General features: G+C 43.0%; 1 protein-coding gene across 3 annotated transcripts in view; it reads right to left on the bottom strand.

The window, feature by feature from the left end:
• FAM78B (family with sequence similarity 78 member B) overlaps positions 1-18,537 on the bottom strand; it is a 110,126-nt gene that overhangs the window by 10,607 nt on the left and 80,982 nt on the right. The window contains exon 2 of one of the 3 annotated variants that reach the window (XM_008978419.6): positions 3,289-4,220. The exons of 1 other annotated variant lie outside the window; for it this stretch is intronic. In XM_008978419.6, coding sequence (XP_008976667.3) covers positions 3,698-4,220 — 523 coding nt within the window. In that variant the 3' untranslated portion in view covers positions 3,289-3,697. The remainder of the gene's footprint in view (positions 1-3,288; positions 4,221-18,537) is intronic. One more of the 3 variants, XM_034939542.4, reaches the window with a different exon arrangement.

Genomic DNA, 18,537 nt, shown 5'->3' with positions numbered 1-18,537 from the left:
AATCCTGGCTCCTGACATTTTGTTTGTGTACTCATGGATATGCCACTTAACCTCTTTGGTCTCAATTTATTATCTGAAAATGGGGATAATAATACTCATCAGTATTACACTCATAAGACTGGGGATGAGAAAATGCATGTGGAAGGCTTTTGTAAAAATACTCTATAAATCATAGTTCTTTTATTTTACTGATCAGAATTGCTGCTTAGTACATGCTTTTGACCTATGAGATATCATTCCAGCACCAGGAAACAGGGAGTTGTAAAAAGGTCCACAGAATGGGAGGTGGGTAGGGGACTAGTCTCCAACCCTCTCATGTGCCCCCATCTCATGTGAGATGAGATTCGGGAGATGTGCTTGGCTCTTCAGTTGGCTAGGTATGTGAGCTACAGCAATGACCCAGGAATGTAAACTGCATGCAGCGAAGGGCCCATATTAAGGGTTCAACCTCAAAACAGCTGTCACAGATAAAGGGAATCTGGAACATTCAAATTTTCTTTTACATAATAGTAACAAGGATTTCCTCTTGTTCTTTAAAGGACGGATCCAATTGTCTCTAGTTTTAGACTCATTGGTTTGTGGGTGAATGGATTAGGGATGATGATAATGTTTTGGTTGGAGACAAGAGGCTGTGAGTTCTAGCTAAGTGTGACCATGTTGTGGATGAAATTTGGGAGACGGGGCCTTCTCTTGGCTCTTCGGCTGGCTAGGTATACCATTCTGAATAGATGACCTAATTTAACGAGGCCTCAATTTCCTTTGGGATCATGGAGTAAAAGATCTCAAAGGACCTGATTAAGAAAACTTAAGACCTGATGAAATGCTTTTTCCTACGTAATTCAAAACTCTAGTGCCACCAAGAAGCCATGTGTTGTGTGTGTGTCTAAGTCCTGAGACCACCCAACTAAAACTTAATCAAGGCACTAAATGAGCCCCTTTAAACTGATGGCATCTGGCGTCAGGCCCAGGCACTTTGAGGGGAAGGAGGGCTGGATGGGAGGGCAGAGGTGGCCTCAACAGAGATTTCAAGGTTAATTCTCTCTTGTACAAGAGACTTTCATTTGGCAATATCCTGACTAAGCTGAAAGATAATGATCCACAAATCACAGGAAGAAAAGGGGTCATTTCCTTGTAAAACAACAGTAACTTGAAAATAATTGGCTAAAGGGCAATAGAGCATTCTGCCAGGCTGACTTCAGAGCTGAGACACCCAACTGTAGAGTTCACAATGGTACCAATAACAATAATCACAATGTATACGGTGCTTTTAACTTTCATAAGCACTTTCCCATTTTTTTCATTTTGTCATTATACAACTTCCCAGAAAACTGCTGTGGGGGTAATTTCTTTTAAAACTCTGAAAAACTGTGATTTTTCATGGGAAACAAGTCTAGCTAAGTATGCTACACCTTGCTTTAGATATATAGATATGCTTCTGAAAAAGTTATTTGTAAATATACTTGTGTAAGTCATATCTTATTTTATGCACTAGGGGAATTTGCAAACATAAATCTTGTATAGCATTTTGTAATGTAAATTCTAATTAATCTGTTGTTTGTTACAACTTTGGAGTTTAAAATACCAGGTTTTCTTAAAGTGGGGCCACATGGATTAGATTCTAGGGTCAGTATCCACTCCCCAGGATCCCATAGGGGTGGAGTCTAATTCAGTCTGGGGGAGAGAGTGCTGCCTGTGGTGTCAGCATGGAAAATAAGCTGCTTTGTACTTTAGCCATGGAGCTCTCTGAGGCTGCCTTTCCCAAATAAAACAAGGAAACATGGGAAGGGACAGAGAATTCCAAACATAACAGCTGAATTATTTCTAAATGAATGTCTCCAGGTCCTCTGTGAGCCACTGATCTATTATTAATGTGTTGTTATAAATAACTTGCCATCAATAACTAATCTATAACAGAGTAGTTGATGGTTGGGGTGTGAGGTTAACACTACATAATTTGGAGTAGATCTGTTAGCACTCTTACGTAAGTAAGTACCATCCCCTGGGACTAGAATCTGAAATAAATTAGACTAAATTGAATTTTTAATAAAAGTAATAAACCCTCCTGCTTTTTATTCTCTATCCACAAACTCTAGTAGAAGACAGCTCTTTGGAGCCAACCATGAGATTGTAAAACTGCTTTGAACTTCAACTTTCTCCCTCTGAAATTAAGCTAGCAGTGTCTACTTATTAAATCCACAATGACAATGTGAAAGTTTTATAGTTAGTTTGCATGGAAGGGGGTGGTGAACAAACAAATATATATACAACCATATATATGGTTGAATTATTGAGAATAAAGGGAAAAGCTCTTTTTTTGAGGTGGGGGAGGAAGGGTGATTCAAGCTAGAACTGCAAAAATCCTCATTTAAAGACTGGAAACCCTCAAAAAGAAGTTGTATATTGGCCTGACTAAAGGAAAACTGACCTCTCATCTTTACTGGTTAAATCTTAGCAATACAGGCTTGCTTAACATGAGTAGCTTAGATTTTCTTTAAAGAGCTCTAAAGCCTTAGGAAGTAGTTTCTCACAAATGTTCAAGTTTGAGTTTCTGTGAAATAGAGCTAAAATAAATATATATAAAAATATACAGCGTATGTACATAGAAAGGCTACAGGTGGATATGTAGGCACTGGTGGCAAATATGCTAGTAATTATGCTATATGCGTCCTTCATGTGTGCATGCATGCATGTGTGTGTGTGTCTCTATGCATATATGTGTCCATTCTATATGTTCAGATCATTCAGAAACTCAAAAGAAACAGAATGAAAATGCTGTTCTTACTTGCTGAAATGTTCTTGAACCTTACATGGATTCATGGCTTATAACTTTTTAAATATAAATTTAGGGCTAATCATGGGAACAGAATAAGCAGCTGTAAACAAAATCAAGTTAGGATTTCACTAAAACATGGACAGGGCCCCAAATATCATAACTACTGCAGAATATGGGAATTACAAAGCCAAATACTGTCATTAAAAATACTCTGAATAAGCAATCTTTTTGGAAAGAGGTGGGTAGACGGAACTAATGAAGTGTTTCCGTTAGTTCACATCAGCACCCTGGACAGTTCCAAGGAGGCTTTCTCCCTCAGAAAGGAGCAAATATCAGTATTTGTCTAGTTTTCTAAGCATTCATTCCATTGAGTGTGTCGATCTGATTATCAACTAATAAATGCAGAAGTATTAATGTGTCATAAAACCTTATTCTTTCCTCTCCCCATCACCCATTCTTTCACCACCCATTTCCCCAGCACCCTCCAGTCAGACAGCAGGAGTCTGTCTTACGACCACCTGGTGTGGATGTTTTCACTCCTACTTCTAATTGGTTGGGAAGCAGCATTTGCCACAGGCACTGTTTAATTTCGTTTCCATCTCCTGCATCTCACAGGAAAGAAATGGTCAATAGTTCAGATAAAAGAATCATCCTGGTCAGCTCCAAAATATGGCTACTTGCATGGTAATCACAGCAAGTCTGTCAAATCAGTGATTTCTTTATTCCTAAGAGGAAGGGATTTTTCCTAAGGATTATGGTTCTACCACCCAAGGAGCAGCCCTACTCTTCAAAAGTGGCTGCAAAGGCTGGCAAACCAAGAGGTCTGCTTTGGCTCAGAAACTCTGTTTGGCTCCTGCCACCCCTGGCACCCTCACTGCATGTCTCAGAGGCGTGTGATCCACACACAGTCAGGCCAGTCTGCTTCTACTTAGGAGGGATCACAACCAGAGGTGGCCCCCGCTTGGGCCTCCACATGAGGACCTGGGCATCATTGGCATTGGGTTTCACTAGTGCATTAGGGGGGATGGGTTCCATCCGGCTCAGGATCCGGGGCTGCTCCTGCTGAGTCCTGCCCACCAGCCGGGCCCGCTGCCCCAAGAGCTGAAGAGGGTCCACTTCAATGTCCACCCTCATCCTCCACTTGATGGTCTGCAGAATGATCTTCTCCTTTGTGGTGGTGTTCATGGCCACCAGCCAGGTCGTGAAACTTTGGTCTCTCTTGATTCTTGTGAGCAGTGGCACATTGCTGTCGCTCACAGGCACTGCCCATGTCACACTGGGGTAGAAGTTGTCATTCATGCTGACGGAGAACCTGGAGATCTTGTTGGTGGGGCCAACCAGGGTCACAGTTTCTGTGGTGTTCCCGTACCAAGGGTAGCTCACCCCATCTGAGTCACTGATGGCTTTTACTCTCCCTTCCCTCAAGTCAGGCAGTTCCCAGCTTGACCTGGCAAAGCAGAAGACATGCACAAGAAAAGAAGAGGCTGAATGAATTTTTCAAAAGCTGGAGAGGTGCTCACTGCTTACTAACATAGTCAACTTGGGCAAAATGGGAAGTTCACAGGGGGAATTCAGGGCAAAAAGTTCTATGCTGTGCTGTTTCAGGATTAAATGAGAACAAACCAAAATAAAAATAACAAAGCCATGCCAAAACAAGTTAAATACAACCATGGCTGACCCAATTGAGAACAGGAAGCTCAAAAAGGCAGTTGTGAGACCACAAAGAGACATCGACTAGTTAGATGATGGTAATCAGCAGTTTAGAGGAATTCCATTACAAGAACCACTTTCTTGGAAATATGAATGTGAATAAGGTTTGCTTTTTGGGAAGAAATGATGGTTGAAATTCGATGTACTTGGAAGGCAGTATCTGGTGGAAAGAAGGGCAAAAGGAGGCAAAGTTAAAGGTTATATTAATTTCTTAGGAAATCATAGTAATAGAATTTCTACTTAACAAAGGGGTTGTTTAAATTCTAGGCATCAGCCAATTCATCACTTAGGCATAGAAAATCATAACATGAGAAAATCATGGTCATCTTCTGGAAACCATCTGAATGTGAAAGTTGTTCTACAGGCTGGCATACACTCTAATGCACTGCTCTCCCATTGCCTTCCAGTCCAGCCTGGAAGCCTCACAGCTTAGTTTGGCAAACTTGCCATTCTGGCACCTACCTACTCCTCCTGGCTGTCTCTGACCTTGTACAGGAGGAGGAGGAGGAACCAGTGTCTCTACCCCCTGCTGTAGACTGTTGCTAATAATAATTGCTGATACTTGAGTATTACTCTATTACAACCATTGTGCTAAGTACATTATCTCAGTCAATATTCAAAATACTCCACAAGATAAATTTTTATTTCCATTTTACACACGAGGGGATGAAGGCTTAAAGATGTTAAGGTACATGACAAAGGTCCTAAAGATTGCAAGAGGTGAAGCTGAGAGTTGTCCGACTTCAAAGTCCCTGATTTTGGCCACTGTATCATACTGCCTCCCAAAGTACCCTTACACAGCGCTGGAGGAAGTTAGAGTGGAGAGGACTCAGGCTGTCTAATGAGTTAGCAGCTCCAAGACCAGTCATGGAGAACTGGACTGGACCCCAATAAGGGCAGAAGTCTAGTCAGCAGAGTGTTGATGCATTCTCCATATTTTCGCTCCGGGTACCAGGGATGATGCTTGGTAATAATGCACTAGAATTTAATAATTAAAGAAACGAGACTGCTTTATTCATCAGCTAAGAGGCAGTGGTCTTCTTTGACATAAAGTTCTTCCTCCTATGAAGTGACAGAAGATCCTGCAGGGTTTTATACAAGTTGTCTTAAAGGGAATTGCATTGTCAAGCTAGTGCTGATTAACATCTCAGCACCCTTACTGTCACATGGGGACATGGAGACACTAACCACTGCCTCCTACTGACCCCCCCACAGTACCTCCTAGGCCAGTCAGCCCCAGCCTGAAGTGAAGGGAGGGCTTGGCTGCCTGGGGAGGAGGTGACCCCACAGCTGCAAGAGCCTTTTTTCTTGTCATGTCCTTGGTAACTGCTGGGAATAGCTGCAGTGTATCATGGTTGGCAGACACTAAGTAAGGAATTGACCTGATGCAGAAAGTCAGAGAGAGCTCATTTTGCTACATATGCTTTTGCAGCTGGGGGGTAGTAGCTCCCAGGTAATTCTATGCCATTTCTTACTGTACAAAAGGGAGTACATGTTCTTTGAGTGGGTCAGAGGTTGTGCAGAGACCCAATCTGCTCATTGGGTTCGTGAAATAACCATACTGGAGTCGGTTTCATGCCACCAAGCAAAGGGCTAAGACAATTCTTCAGTCACAATACATCTATTTTCTGTGTTGCCTAAATCTTGTTTTACATTTTGGTTGTGACCAGTCCTTGCTGGCCTTTGAGTTCCTTCTTAGAATTGGAGGGCAGGTATTCCCAGCAGTGGCAGACTGTTCTTGCTCTCCCCCGCTACACACTGGGCTTACTGTGGCATATTTCCTGGGGAATTTGGTTTTGAGTGGATGTACTTTTTATTCTGTTACAACATAGTCCTTTTCAGGCTATCTTGCTTTGTCTATAGAGTCTTTATAGTTCTCATATTTTTGCCTCCCATCTTCCTGCCCAGAGCTGTGTGAGCAGAAACTTGGGCCCAGGGTCTGCAAGTCAGCCTTGTAAGACAAATCATAAAACTTAGTTTGGTCCTAGGTTTTTTGAAAAACAACAACAACAACAACAACAACAACAACAAAAAAGAGATAATACAATAAAGACACACTCTTGTGGCTATCTCAGGAGGGAAGGAAAATACCCTTTTCTTGGAGGAGTTTCTGGAACAGAGAAATACAACAGGCTTCTTAATCATCACATCAGAACAAACACATCTGGCCACATGTAGTCATTGGGAATAGTGACATTGGAGGTTACACTTTAGTTCCATCCACACTGTTGTTACTTCTGCAACTGTGCTTTTGGGAATTTCTCAGGTCAGAGGCATGTTCTCTTCCATAGCCCTAGGGAATTAGGACTACATCATTAAGGGATGGTTTGATTTTGGAAACAGCCAAAATTCATTACGATTTAAGTCTAGTGAGTAGGGAGTTGCTTTCTATTTGAAAAATATCAAATTTTTCCTTTATGAAAAACAGATACTAATGTACACCCCAAGGCAGTGACCTTCCCTTCTTCCCTCTCTCTATCTCTCGCTCCCTTCCTTTCTCTCTTTTTTTTTTTTTCCAAAAAGAGAGTTGTGTCTATAAAATGCATGACTGGTTTATGTAGCTGATAAAATGTCTTTGGTAATGGTTTTATGAGAAGTCTCTGAAAAGTTCCAAGAACAGTAGCACTATTTGAGTCACTCAATGACCATTTAAGGGGATTACTTTGAATGGAATGCCAGAGGCATTTCAAACTCCATATGGCTCAAACTGAACTCATCATTTCCACCATAAACCAAGCCGTCTTCCCCTGTCTCTGCTGCAAGGGGTGGCCCACTGCTCACCCAATCTTCAAGGTCAGAAGTAAGGGCCATCTTTGGCTCTTTCCACACCCTCCCCTAGGCTGCCATAGTGACTGTATCACTGCATCCTGTGAATTTTGCCCCATAAGTGATACTTGAATTTATCTCCTTTTCCCCACCCAACTCTTACTGCCTTCACTTAATCCAAGCCCTCAGCATCTCTTACCTGATCTACTGGAATGGTGCATAATTTGTCTCTCTGCATCCAACTCTGGTCTCTCTCAAATCCATCTTTTAGGTTGTCCAAGTGTTCAAACATGCAAATCTGATCATGCTCTTTCTATACATAAAATCCTTCCAAGGCTTTTCTATATGGACATCGTTGGCATCACCCACAGGGTAAAATTCAAGTTCCTTAACAGGACATACATGGCTCTCCATCATCTGGCCTCCCCATCTCCACACACCATGCCTTTATCACCTCCACTGCTGTGCCCTCTGCCTATGCTGTTCCTCCTCCTATTCAATTTCCACTGTATCGAACTACTACTCATCCTCTGAGAATCACCATATGTATCACCTCCTCCAGGAAGCCTTCTCTTCCATGCACCCATAGATATATCTACAACTACAGGTGTCAGATTATATGATAACGATCTATATGTCTTTCTCATTAGATTACAGGTTTCTTGAGGCTTGGAATTATGACTTATTTTTGAATCATTAGTGTCTTGCACATGGCTGGCACATAAAACTTAATAACTATTTATTAAAAGAATAAATACTTTATTTGAATTATTTTCATGACCATATTCCTGGAGCTTGGTAGAACTTGTATACGACAAAGTGTTTTATTACAGTCTTATACTTTATATATTTACTCACCTTTAAAAAAATCTAACATCTATTCATTTAGAATCTATTATTAGAATAGTATCATGCCTTGCACGGAAAGTTGCTTATCCTTAAAAGGAGGAGGCACATTTAAATGAAAGTGAATGAAGTAGTGAATATGAATGTATTTTAGTGACTACTCGTGCCATCATATACCTACATACAAAAATGAGTGTCAGAGACTCCAAGTGATACAGCAATTTGGAGACACAGACAACCATGCAGGCTACAGCAGGGGAAAAGCTTTGTGAAGGAAATGGCATATGAACACTTTGGAATAGAGATAGGCATTCCAGGTGGGAGTCTGTGTCACAGGCTAAAGTGTGATACCAAGCATGGATGTGAGTGTCCAGGAAACAGAGAACACTGGGAAGAGTGAAGACACTGCTGGCAGGGCAGGGTAGTATCGGTTTGTGGAGCACCTTCAATAACGGGTTTAGGCACCTGGGCTGCATCCTAGAGGTGGTGAGACTTTTGCTCAGGAGAGTTAACTGCGAGGAAGAAGAGTAATGAAAAAAGTAGGATTAGAGGGTTAAAGGGAGGGAACGAGGATGTTTAGGAGCTTCTGCAACACTGCAGGTGATCTTTAATGAGGGCTTCATCTAGACTGGTGGCTGAGAAAATGGACAGGAGGTGTCACATATAAGAGATATTACAAAGGTAGATTCTTCAAGGTTTGGTAACCAATTGCCTGTTAGAGACAAAAGAATAAATAAACAAAAAGAATCACTCAGAAGAGGCAAGTATGGCTGATTGTGTGTGTGTGTGTAATCATTCACAGAAGTAACAAGGTTGTGGTCTCACTGTCCCTGACATTTTACACCCATCCCTGAACCAATCACAATGGTATTTCAAGGTGTAGTACCTGACTGCTGCATTAGAGCATGAGGATGGTGAGGACGGGGTTGTGTTTGTCTTTGCATCCTTTGTCTGGAGCATGGTGTCTGGCACATGACGCATACTTACTAATCTTGTTTCTCTTTATATCTCATTATTTATTTCTCAGTGTCCTTTGCTAGTTCTGCCTCATCTTTCAACCTTTTAACATTGGAGGGCCCCAGGGCTTAGGCTTTGGTCTTCTTCTCTTTTCTATCTATTTGCATTTCCTTGGTGATCTCATCTGGTCTCATGATTTTAAGTACCATCTGCACTGTGACAACTTCCAAATTTGTATCTCTAGGCTGGATTGCTCCCTTGAGCTCCAAATCCATATATTCACCTGCCCACTTGCCAAAAACTTTGGAGTCACTCTTGGCCACTCTCTCACATTCCACATGCTACCTATCAGCAAATCCTGTGGATGCAATCAAAATATATCTAGAATTCAACTCCTTTCCACTACCCCCATCACCATGACACCGGTCCAAGCTAGAGTTGTCTCTCTTAGATTACTGCAGTGGCCTTCTAACTGGTCTTCTTGCTAATTACTCAACTTTGCGTCCCTGTTCTATTGTCAACATGGCAGCCACAGTGATCTTGTTAAATATTTGTAAAATCGTGTCACTTTCTTGCTCAAAATGTTTCCATGCCTCCTAAAGCACTCGGGAAAAGCTCAGCTACTTAAAATGGCTCATGTGGCCCTACATGATCCGGTTCCCTATTTCCTCTCTGATTGTATCTCCTTTTCTCTCCCTCTTGCCCATTCTGGCCTCTGTGCTGTTCATTGAACATGCCAAATAAACTCCCACCTGAGGGCCTTTGCACTTACCGTTCATTTTGCCTGAAACAATATTCCTTTGGATATCTGAAAGGCTTGCTCCCTTGCCTCCCTTATTCTTGGCCCAAATACCATGTTCTCACTGCAATCTTTCCTAACAACCATATTTAAAATTGCAACCTCCTGCCCCAGTGCTCCCCATCCCACATCTCTGCTTTATTTTTTCTCCACAGCACCTTCTAATACACTATAACTTACTTATTTTGCTAACAGTCTGTCTCCCCTCACCCTACTCTCCAAATATAATCCCTAAGGCAAGGATTTTTATATATTTTATTCACTGCTATATCTCCAGTACCTAGAACAGTGCTGGGAAAACAGGAGTTCAAAATCATTTGTTGAATAAATATCAAATTGATCTGAAGTGAAAGATGAGTGGAGACCATGAATTTCAATTTGGACACTGCTGCATTTGCGGAACTGACTAAATAGGCGGACACTGTGTCTGAGTTAATTGCAAAGTTGGGTCCAGAGCTTAGAAGAAAGTCAGGGCTAGGGATGTAAATTTGGCAACCATCTGCATGGAGAGGATCAGGTGCTGGGTGAGCTCTTTGAGGATGACAGACCTGTCACATGGCCAGAGACAAAGAACAGTATAAAAAGCAAAGGAATAGCCAGCAAAAAAGGAGAACTAATTTCCAAAGTTGAGAATTGCAGGGAGTCAGCAGTGTCAAAAGCCACAGAAATTAAAGAGAAAAAGCCATTCAACTTGTTAATTTTCAAGACAGCAGTAAAGATATGCTGGTGGAAGCCATTCTGCAAGGGAATTAACAAGCACAAGAAAAAAACGAGAAGAAGTTGGGCAACAAAGGGGAGAAGAGAGATGAAGTAGAGAGCTGGTCCAGCATCATGGCTGAAAGCAGCATTCTGGAGGCAGACTGCTTAGGCCTGTAAACGTAGTGCTACTACTTACTAGTTGTGTGAACTTTCTGTACCTGTTTCCTCATCTAAGAAATAAGGAATAAAGATAATAACAGTACTTACTTGATGTACTTGGTATGAGAATTAAATGAGATAATGAATGGGAAGTACTTAGCACAGCTAAATACTTTCATGTGTAAAACAGGAAGAAAAATAACTCCAGATCTCCCTACATCTCAGAACTATTACAGAAATCAAATGAAGTGATGATGTAGGAGCAAATGCTTTGTAAACTACAGCACACAATGTCTCTCTCTCTATATATAATTTATATATATAAAATACATATAATTATATATTTATATAAATTATATATAATAAATACATATAATTATATATTTATTATAAATTATATATAATACATATAATTATATATTTATATATAAATTATCATAAATACATATAATTATATATTTATATATAAATTATCATAAATACATATAATTATATATTTATATATAAATTATATATAATAAATACATATAATTATATATTTATATATAAATTATATATAATAAATACATATAATTACATATATTTGTATATAAATTATATATAATAAATACATATAATTATATATTTATATATAAATTATATATAATAAATACATATAATTACATATATTTGTATATAAATTATAATAAATACATATAATTACATATATTTATATATAAATTATATATAATAAATATAATTATATATATTTATATGTAGATTATATGTAAATATATATAATTTATATATAATTATATATAATAAATATATATACAATTATATATATAATAAATATATATACATAATAAAATATATCTATATATATTTTTGAGATGGAGTCTCGCTCCGTTTCCAGGCTGGAGTGCAGCGGTATGATCTTGGCTCACTGCAACCTCCGCCTCTTGGGTTCAAGCAATTCTTCTGCCTCAGACTCCCGAGTAGCTGGGACTACAGGCATGTGCCACCACACCCAACTAATTTTTGTATTTTTAGTAGAGACAGGGTTTCACCATGTTAGCCAGGATGGTCTCATCTCCTGACCTGGTGATCCGCCTGCCTCGACCTCCCAAAGTGCTGGGATTACAGGCGTGAGCCACCGTGCCTGGCCGTCAATATTAGTTATTATCTAATTCCCTTCCTTCTCCTATAACCCTTCTCCTCACTGTGATAAACAGTGTTTTTGCTTTAGACAATCAGCTATTGACCCAAAGCTCACAGCTAATGGACTTGCCAATGGGCCTAATAATGAAAACATTGATTATGGCAACGTTCATGCTTTCTGCATCCCATTTTTAGAAGAAAGAGGTAAATTTCAATCAAACATCATGTTAAGCATTTCATTCAAATAAGCAGTCCATGGGTTAAGGTCAAGACTCCACTCAGACCCAACAAATTCTCCCACTGCCTTTGAGGGGCAGAGCAACTTCTCTGAAAAGAACCCCACTTTGCTCCCCCTGAAGCCCTGCAGTCACTGGGGAGTCTGGGGAGAGGCTGGCAGCAACATTCTTGGAGGCAGGGAGTGGGCAGTTGTGCAGGGACTCTACTGATACTAATGTCCCCTGATGCGGTGTGGGTTAGGAGTCAGGGGGAACCACACATGGAGGACTGATGGTTTTAAGCCTGGAGAGCTTCTAGGGCAGATTTTGAAATCTGCAGCAGTACTACCCTTAGACCCAGGTGAGAGGAGCCCTGGCCTGGCCTTACATGTTCTTTTTTTTTTTTTTTTCTTTAGAGATGGGGTCTCACTCTGTCACCCAGGCTAGAGCACAGTGGCACAATCATAGCTCACTGCAGCCTTGAACTCCTGGGCTCAAGTGATCCTCCCGCCTCAGCCTCTGGAGTAGCTGGGACTACAGGCATGCACCACCATGCCCAGCTAATTTTAAAACATTTTAAAAGAGATGGAGTCTCGCTATGTTACCCAGGTTGGTCTTGACTTCCTGGCCTCCAGGGATCCTCCTGCCTCCGCCCCCCCAAGTTGCTGGGATTACAGGCATGAACCACTGTGTCTGGCTGGCCTTACCCTTTTAAGAGACCCATTCTGGTATCTTCTGGCCATGCTCTTTCACACTGGGTAAGAAGTCTGTGGGGCTGAGAGGGTGTGCCCCTCCTTCGAGAACACTCTCTGGGTACCTAGGATCTCAATATTTCCAGCCCAAATGTCCCTAAACATACCTCCAGAGTCTATTCAGGCCTTTTCACTGTCCTGTCTTTCCAAGGGCAGTCCACTCCACTGTGTATGCACTTTTGGGCCCACGGGGTGGCCAGAGGGTGGCTGTTTGTTGGGGGTATGCATGGAGTTTGGGACCATGTGTTGGGTGCCCACATGCATATGTGTGATGGAACATCTTTTTCAATGTGGTACAGAGCCAGGGGTGGGAGGGGAAGTAGGTGGAGCTAGGGGCTGAGGGTCACTTGTTCCTATGCTGCTAAGTTCTGGCACAAAACTTTGAGGAGTCCAAGAATCCTAAATGTAAACATAGCCTTCAGGTTTTTACAAAGGTATACTTGTCTAGGTAGGAGGATAGAACTTACTTGATTCAGCCCTCTGTTAGTCTGACCTATAACTTATAAATATTGAGAAATATGGCACCCTGGCCTTTGTATTCATACTCCGAAGCCTCAAATGTTAGGGATGGGCAGAGCTGGGAGATCTAGATGCACAGTTCTGGAACCCAGGACAGTTCCAATCTGGAATGTTTTCCTTTTGTTACGTGTGGTTTCACTGCTGCTTGTTTAGTCTTAACATGCACAAAGCACCCTTACAACCAGTGTCGCATCTACTTTGTACATCAATTGCATGAGGTGGGCATCTTACTATTTTCCATTATGCAGTAGGGAACTTGCTCAAGATCTTTCTGCTAGTGAGGGGCAGAATCAAACTGTGAACCCAAGGTCTGATTCTAAACACATGCTTTCTCATGATGCCTCCTTAGTACAAAATTAAGAGTCCAAAAGCTCTGAAAAATAGTAAAAGTCATGAATGAGATTAGCTGATACACACTGCTATGACCATGCCAGTTGTTAAAATATTCAAACATTTTTGGAACAATTGCTAAACGACCTGTCTCCCTCCCTGTAATGCCTTCTCTTTGGCCACCCAGGTTCCTCCTCAGCTACCCACCACCATGTCTCCAAAAATTAATCAACTAAAGTGTTTACACAGGCACAGCAGGGGATCTCCAAGACAGGCTCTGGTTCTAAAGCTGAGTATATTAATAGTTCTGATAACATCATCTTGATCATAGCTCACACTTAACCTGAATGCCAGGCACTGTCCTGAGAGTCTGTGGTCTAACCGCTATGTTCAGCCTACTCTTTAAAGGAATCCTGACTGCTGCGTTAACTTTACTGCACTTAGTGGGTGGGAAAAGAGGCTTCTGCCTTTTCTCTTCATCTTCATGGCTGGAACCTAAGGTTCTACTATTTGGGTATGTGGAAAGTTTAGTTAAAGAGAACACCACACCCTGAGCATTGAGGCTTTTCATCTAACGTGAAGGAGAGCAATGTGCTCCCAGTCACGTGAGTCTCATGTTCCGTGTCATTGCTGACTTTGCAGCAACTTTCTCCTCCCAACCCCTCCACAGGAGGAGCTGGAAATAACAGTGCATGGTGGGACAGTGAAGAGAGAGGAGGCATGGAGGTGGAGTCTGGCACAAGGCTGGGGTCAGAGGGGAGCCAGGCCAGGCGCCTGTCACCTGGGCAGCCACCTGGCCCCTGAGACCAATTTCCAGCCCTGCCTCTGGCAGAGGTCCTGATTCTCAGATGCTTTGCAACAATGATTACAGAGTAAGTGTTAAAATTAGGATTTTCCTCATTCCGCACTGTTTATATCAGACTCCAAGCAGCCTGTAAATACTCCCCTCCCACTTTCCCCTCCGCCCACTTCCTTTCTGACCACATCCTTTTCTCTTTGGCGCACAGGGAGGCATTTTTCCTATTGCAGAAAAGATCATTTGCAGTGTTTTTCAAGAGTCATCAGTGCGGAGACAGGCTTCATGTTTGTTACCACTCTTGCGTCCTGTTTAGAGTGAGTTCTTCCAGCATTAGAGACATCTTCTCACTGTGTATTTAACCTTCACCACGTGGAGGTCAGGTTACCTTGTGCCCTCTAAGTAAGTTGCCCCAGCTGGGTTCTCAGAGTCCTCTGCTGACTTGTTTCAATTTGACAGCCCTGAGGTCTGGGGTCGTTGGCCAGTTTTCTAGGTCACATCTGAAAATGGTTGACTTCCGACTCCAATTCTGAGTTTCTTGGAGCAAAGCGCCTTATCCCACACAGAGAAGCAGTGTTCTCTAATGCCTGCAGAGCGCCGTGCAGGCCCAGGCTGTGTCCCTTACAAGGGTCGTGTCCCCTGGCCACACAGCAAGCCCTTTTGGCTCCTTACCAGTCACTGGGACTTGTGCCAGGCTCAGTGGCGTTTGTTCTCCATCCCGAAGGTCACAGCCCACCCAAGGTGACAGGTCAGATGCCTTCCCACAGGAGTAAGGCCCTGCTTATGCCAGGCTCTGGGGGTGCCAAGAGGAAGCAGAGGAAACTGGGGCTGGAGGTAGAGGTCAGCAGGCCTCCTAGGGGAAATGGGGCTGCAGTGGGACCCCAAAAGATAAGGGGGAATCGATGTGGGCAGCATTCCAGGTGGCGAGCACAGAGACCTGCCTGTCCCTCACCATGCCCCAATCCTCACCTGCTCTTAGACCAACATGTTTCTCCACTATGCCTCTACAATATGGCCAGAATTTGTCTCTTCTCTCTAACCCCATGGCCGCCACCCTGCTCCAAGCCATTTCTCCTCTATCCGGGACCATGCAGGTCCTCTCCTCACTGGGACACTGCTTCCAAGCTTGTGCTGCCCCTGCAAGCCACGAATATGGTTTTTATAAAATGTACATCAGGCCATGTCTCATCTCTGAAAAATCCTATGATGGTTTTCTACTGCACTCAAATGTCCATGTTTCCTTATTTGCCCCACCAGTTCTCCAGCCTCATTCATCCTCACCCCCTCCCTTCTGGCTCTCTAGACTTCAGCAACTTCAACTTTTCAACAAGATAAGCTTCCTCCCACTGGACTTGCTGGGCCTTTGGATTTGCTGTTCCCTTTGCCCAGGACCATTTTCTTTCAGTTCTTTACATCCTGGACTCCTTTTCTTTTTCTGAAAATAGAGATGGGGTCTCACTACCTTTCCCAGGCTGGTCTTGAACTCCTAGGCTCAAATGATCTTCCTGCCTCAACCCCCACAAAGTGTTGGGATTATGGGCATAAGCCACCACCCTTGGCTCCCTTTCATCCTCAACTTGCAGCTCCAGGCCACCTTCTGAGAGTGGCTTCCAATTGCATATGCATTTCAGTGTGCTGATTTGCTTGTGTCTATGACAGTTTTCCACTAGACTGCATGCGTCCTGAGGACAGGCTTTGCTGCATCTTCAGTACCTCCAGAAGAGCCCAGAACAGGTGCTTCCTTCAAGCAGCGCAATGAATGGGGCAAGTGTTTCTGGAAGAGCAGGCAGGGCTGGCTGTGAGGTGAGTTCAAGGGAGCTGCAGAGGGAGTAAGATGGGGAAGGCTCTTCTGGAGTCTAGGGGAGAGTCCCACGTGGCAGCCGAAGGGATGGGAAGGGACTGAATGCAGACACATTGGAACGAGTGTCCCTGAGACTCCTGGCAAGGTACTGAGTGCCTTTCCTCTGACAGCTTGCATTAAATAGGAGCCCAGCTAAGCTGGGAGAGGATGTAGGGGCTGGGTGGTGGCGTTGAGGGGCATGGGGGTGCAACACACATTCAATCCAGCCCATGGCAGTAGACTGTATCCTCTACTTCCAGCCCTTGAAGCCAGACAAATGGCAGGTAGAGGAGATGGGGAGTGGATGTGTGTTTTTTTTCCTTATTATTTTGGAATTCTGCTATTATAGGCAAACCTTAGTTAACCTGAGAAAAGACATTATTGGGTGGATACACCAAAATGTGAAAAGTGCTTATCTATAGTTGTGGGACTATAGGAGTTTTCTCTTTATTTTGTGAATATTCTCATTAAAAAAATTAATTTGTTTTTATTCTGTAATAAAAAGGAATGAGTTACCTCACAGAATTACATAGAATGAATATGAAGCATTTCAGGGAAAGAGAGAGAAGGGGTAGGGGAAGAGTGCGGGGTGGGACTCCCAAGACCTGCATGCAAATGTGGATGTTACCACCTGCTACCATGTGGCCTTGGACAAATCACTAAGCCTCTTTGGGCTTTCATTTCTTATGTGACTGGGGATAATAACAAAACTCACGCTGTAGGTTTTTCCTTTTTTTTTGAAATGGAGTTTTGCTCTGTCACCCAGGCTGGAGTGCGGTGGCACGATCTCAGCTCACTGCAACCTCTGCCTCTTGGGTTCAAGTGCTTCTCCTGCCTCAGCCTCCCGAGTAGCTAGGACTACACGCGCGTGCCACCACGCCCAGCTGATTTTTGTAGTTTTAGTAGAGACGGGTTTCACCATGTTGGCCAGGATGGTCTCGATCTCTTGACCTCATGATCCGTCTGCCTCGGCCTCCCAAAGTGCTGGGATTACAGGGTGAGCCACGCACCCAGCCTTTTTTTTTTTTTTATGAGAACCCTATGAAAACTAATCTATATCATGCCTGCCTGGCACATAACAGCTCACAAATGAGAACTATTATTATGGGTATTGCTCATTCAAAAAGGATGTTGGCTGGCTGGGACCTGAGCTTCTTCAAAGGGTAGGACTCACTTCCTCCCTTTATGCAAGTAAGAACTGAGTATTTCCCTTCCATCTTGACAAGGTAACAGGAGGGTAGATGGCCACACTTTATTTACATAATAAGGACACTGAAGTAGAGAAATGATTCATTCATGGCATGCACCAAGAAAGACGCACATCCACAGATAGTATTCTTTTCACAAAGAGCACCTACTTTGTTCTTAACATTGTGTTAGACTTTGTGGATAACACAGAGGATGTAGAAACCACACACACACACACGCACACACACACACACACACTCTCTTCCTCTCTCTCTCTGCATATAATTTCATCTGGTGAGGGTCTCAAGTCTAAAAATATCTGCTCTGGAAGCTACCAGCCTAGATGCCCTTTCTGGGATGACTTTTGGGCTCCAATGTGAGCCCTTTCACCTTCAGTTTCCTCATCTATAAAACAGAGAGTAGAATAAACAACCTCATGGATAAGGATATGTCCAGCTCCTATAATCTCTGACCAAAGACCTCAGTCCTTGTGCTGATGGCGAGTGCGATTTTCAGGGCCACAAGGGAAGAGTTATGGTTTCAGAAAAGAGAAATATAGTGGTTATTCCCAAGGGATGAGTTGCTCCTCCCAGAATACAGGACACCACACTGTAAGGCTGTAAGGCTCCCAGGGATTCAGAGTGGCTTCCCTGCACCTGGGTCCACGTCTACTCTCCTATCAGGGTTCTAGCTCCTCCTGATTGAGTCTCCTGTGACACCTGCAGCTGGGAGGACTACAGCTCTTGAGCCCTGCTGGATGTCTCTGACTTGCTGCTTGTCAGGCTTGCCACCTGCGCATCAGGTGGTGGAAGTGGGGCACCACTGCTGCCTGCACATGGCCTGGATCCCAGCCCCAAAGCCTGGCTTACCTTGGTGCCTGTACCTGGAGTCTACAATCCTGCAGGTCCTGTGGCTATAAAAGGCCTTAACACCGTGAACACCTAATGCCTTTCTTCTTATTTTTTTCCCTTTGTGCCTGGGCATTGACAGACAAGGTGTGGTGCACTTATTTCTTTTTACCTTATTTGTCAAGTAAGATTCCTAGTAT

Source organism: Pan paniscus, chromosome 1 (assembly GCF_029289425.2).
Source record: "Pan paniscus chromosome 1, NHGRI_mPanPan1-v2.0_pri, whole genome shotgun sequence".
In the NCBI taxonomy this organism is placed as follows: domain Eukaryota; kingdom Metazoa; phylum Chordata; class Mammalia; order Primates; family Hominidae; genus Pan; species Pan paniscus.
The sequence above is the reverse complement of the archived record's forward strand: the minus strand, read 5'-3'. Positions and strand labels throughout refer to the sequence as shown.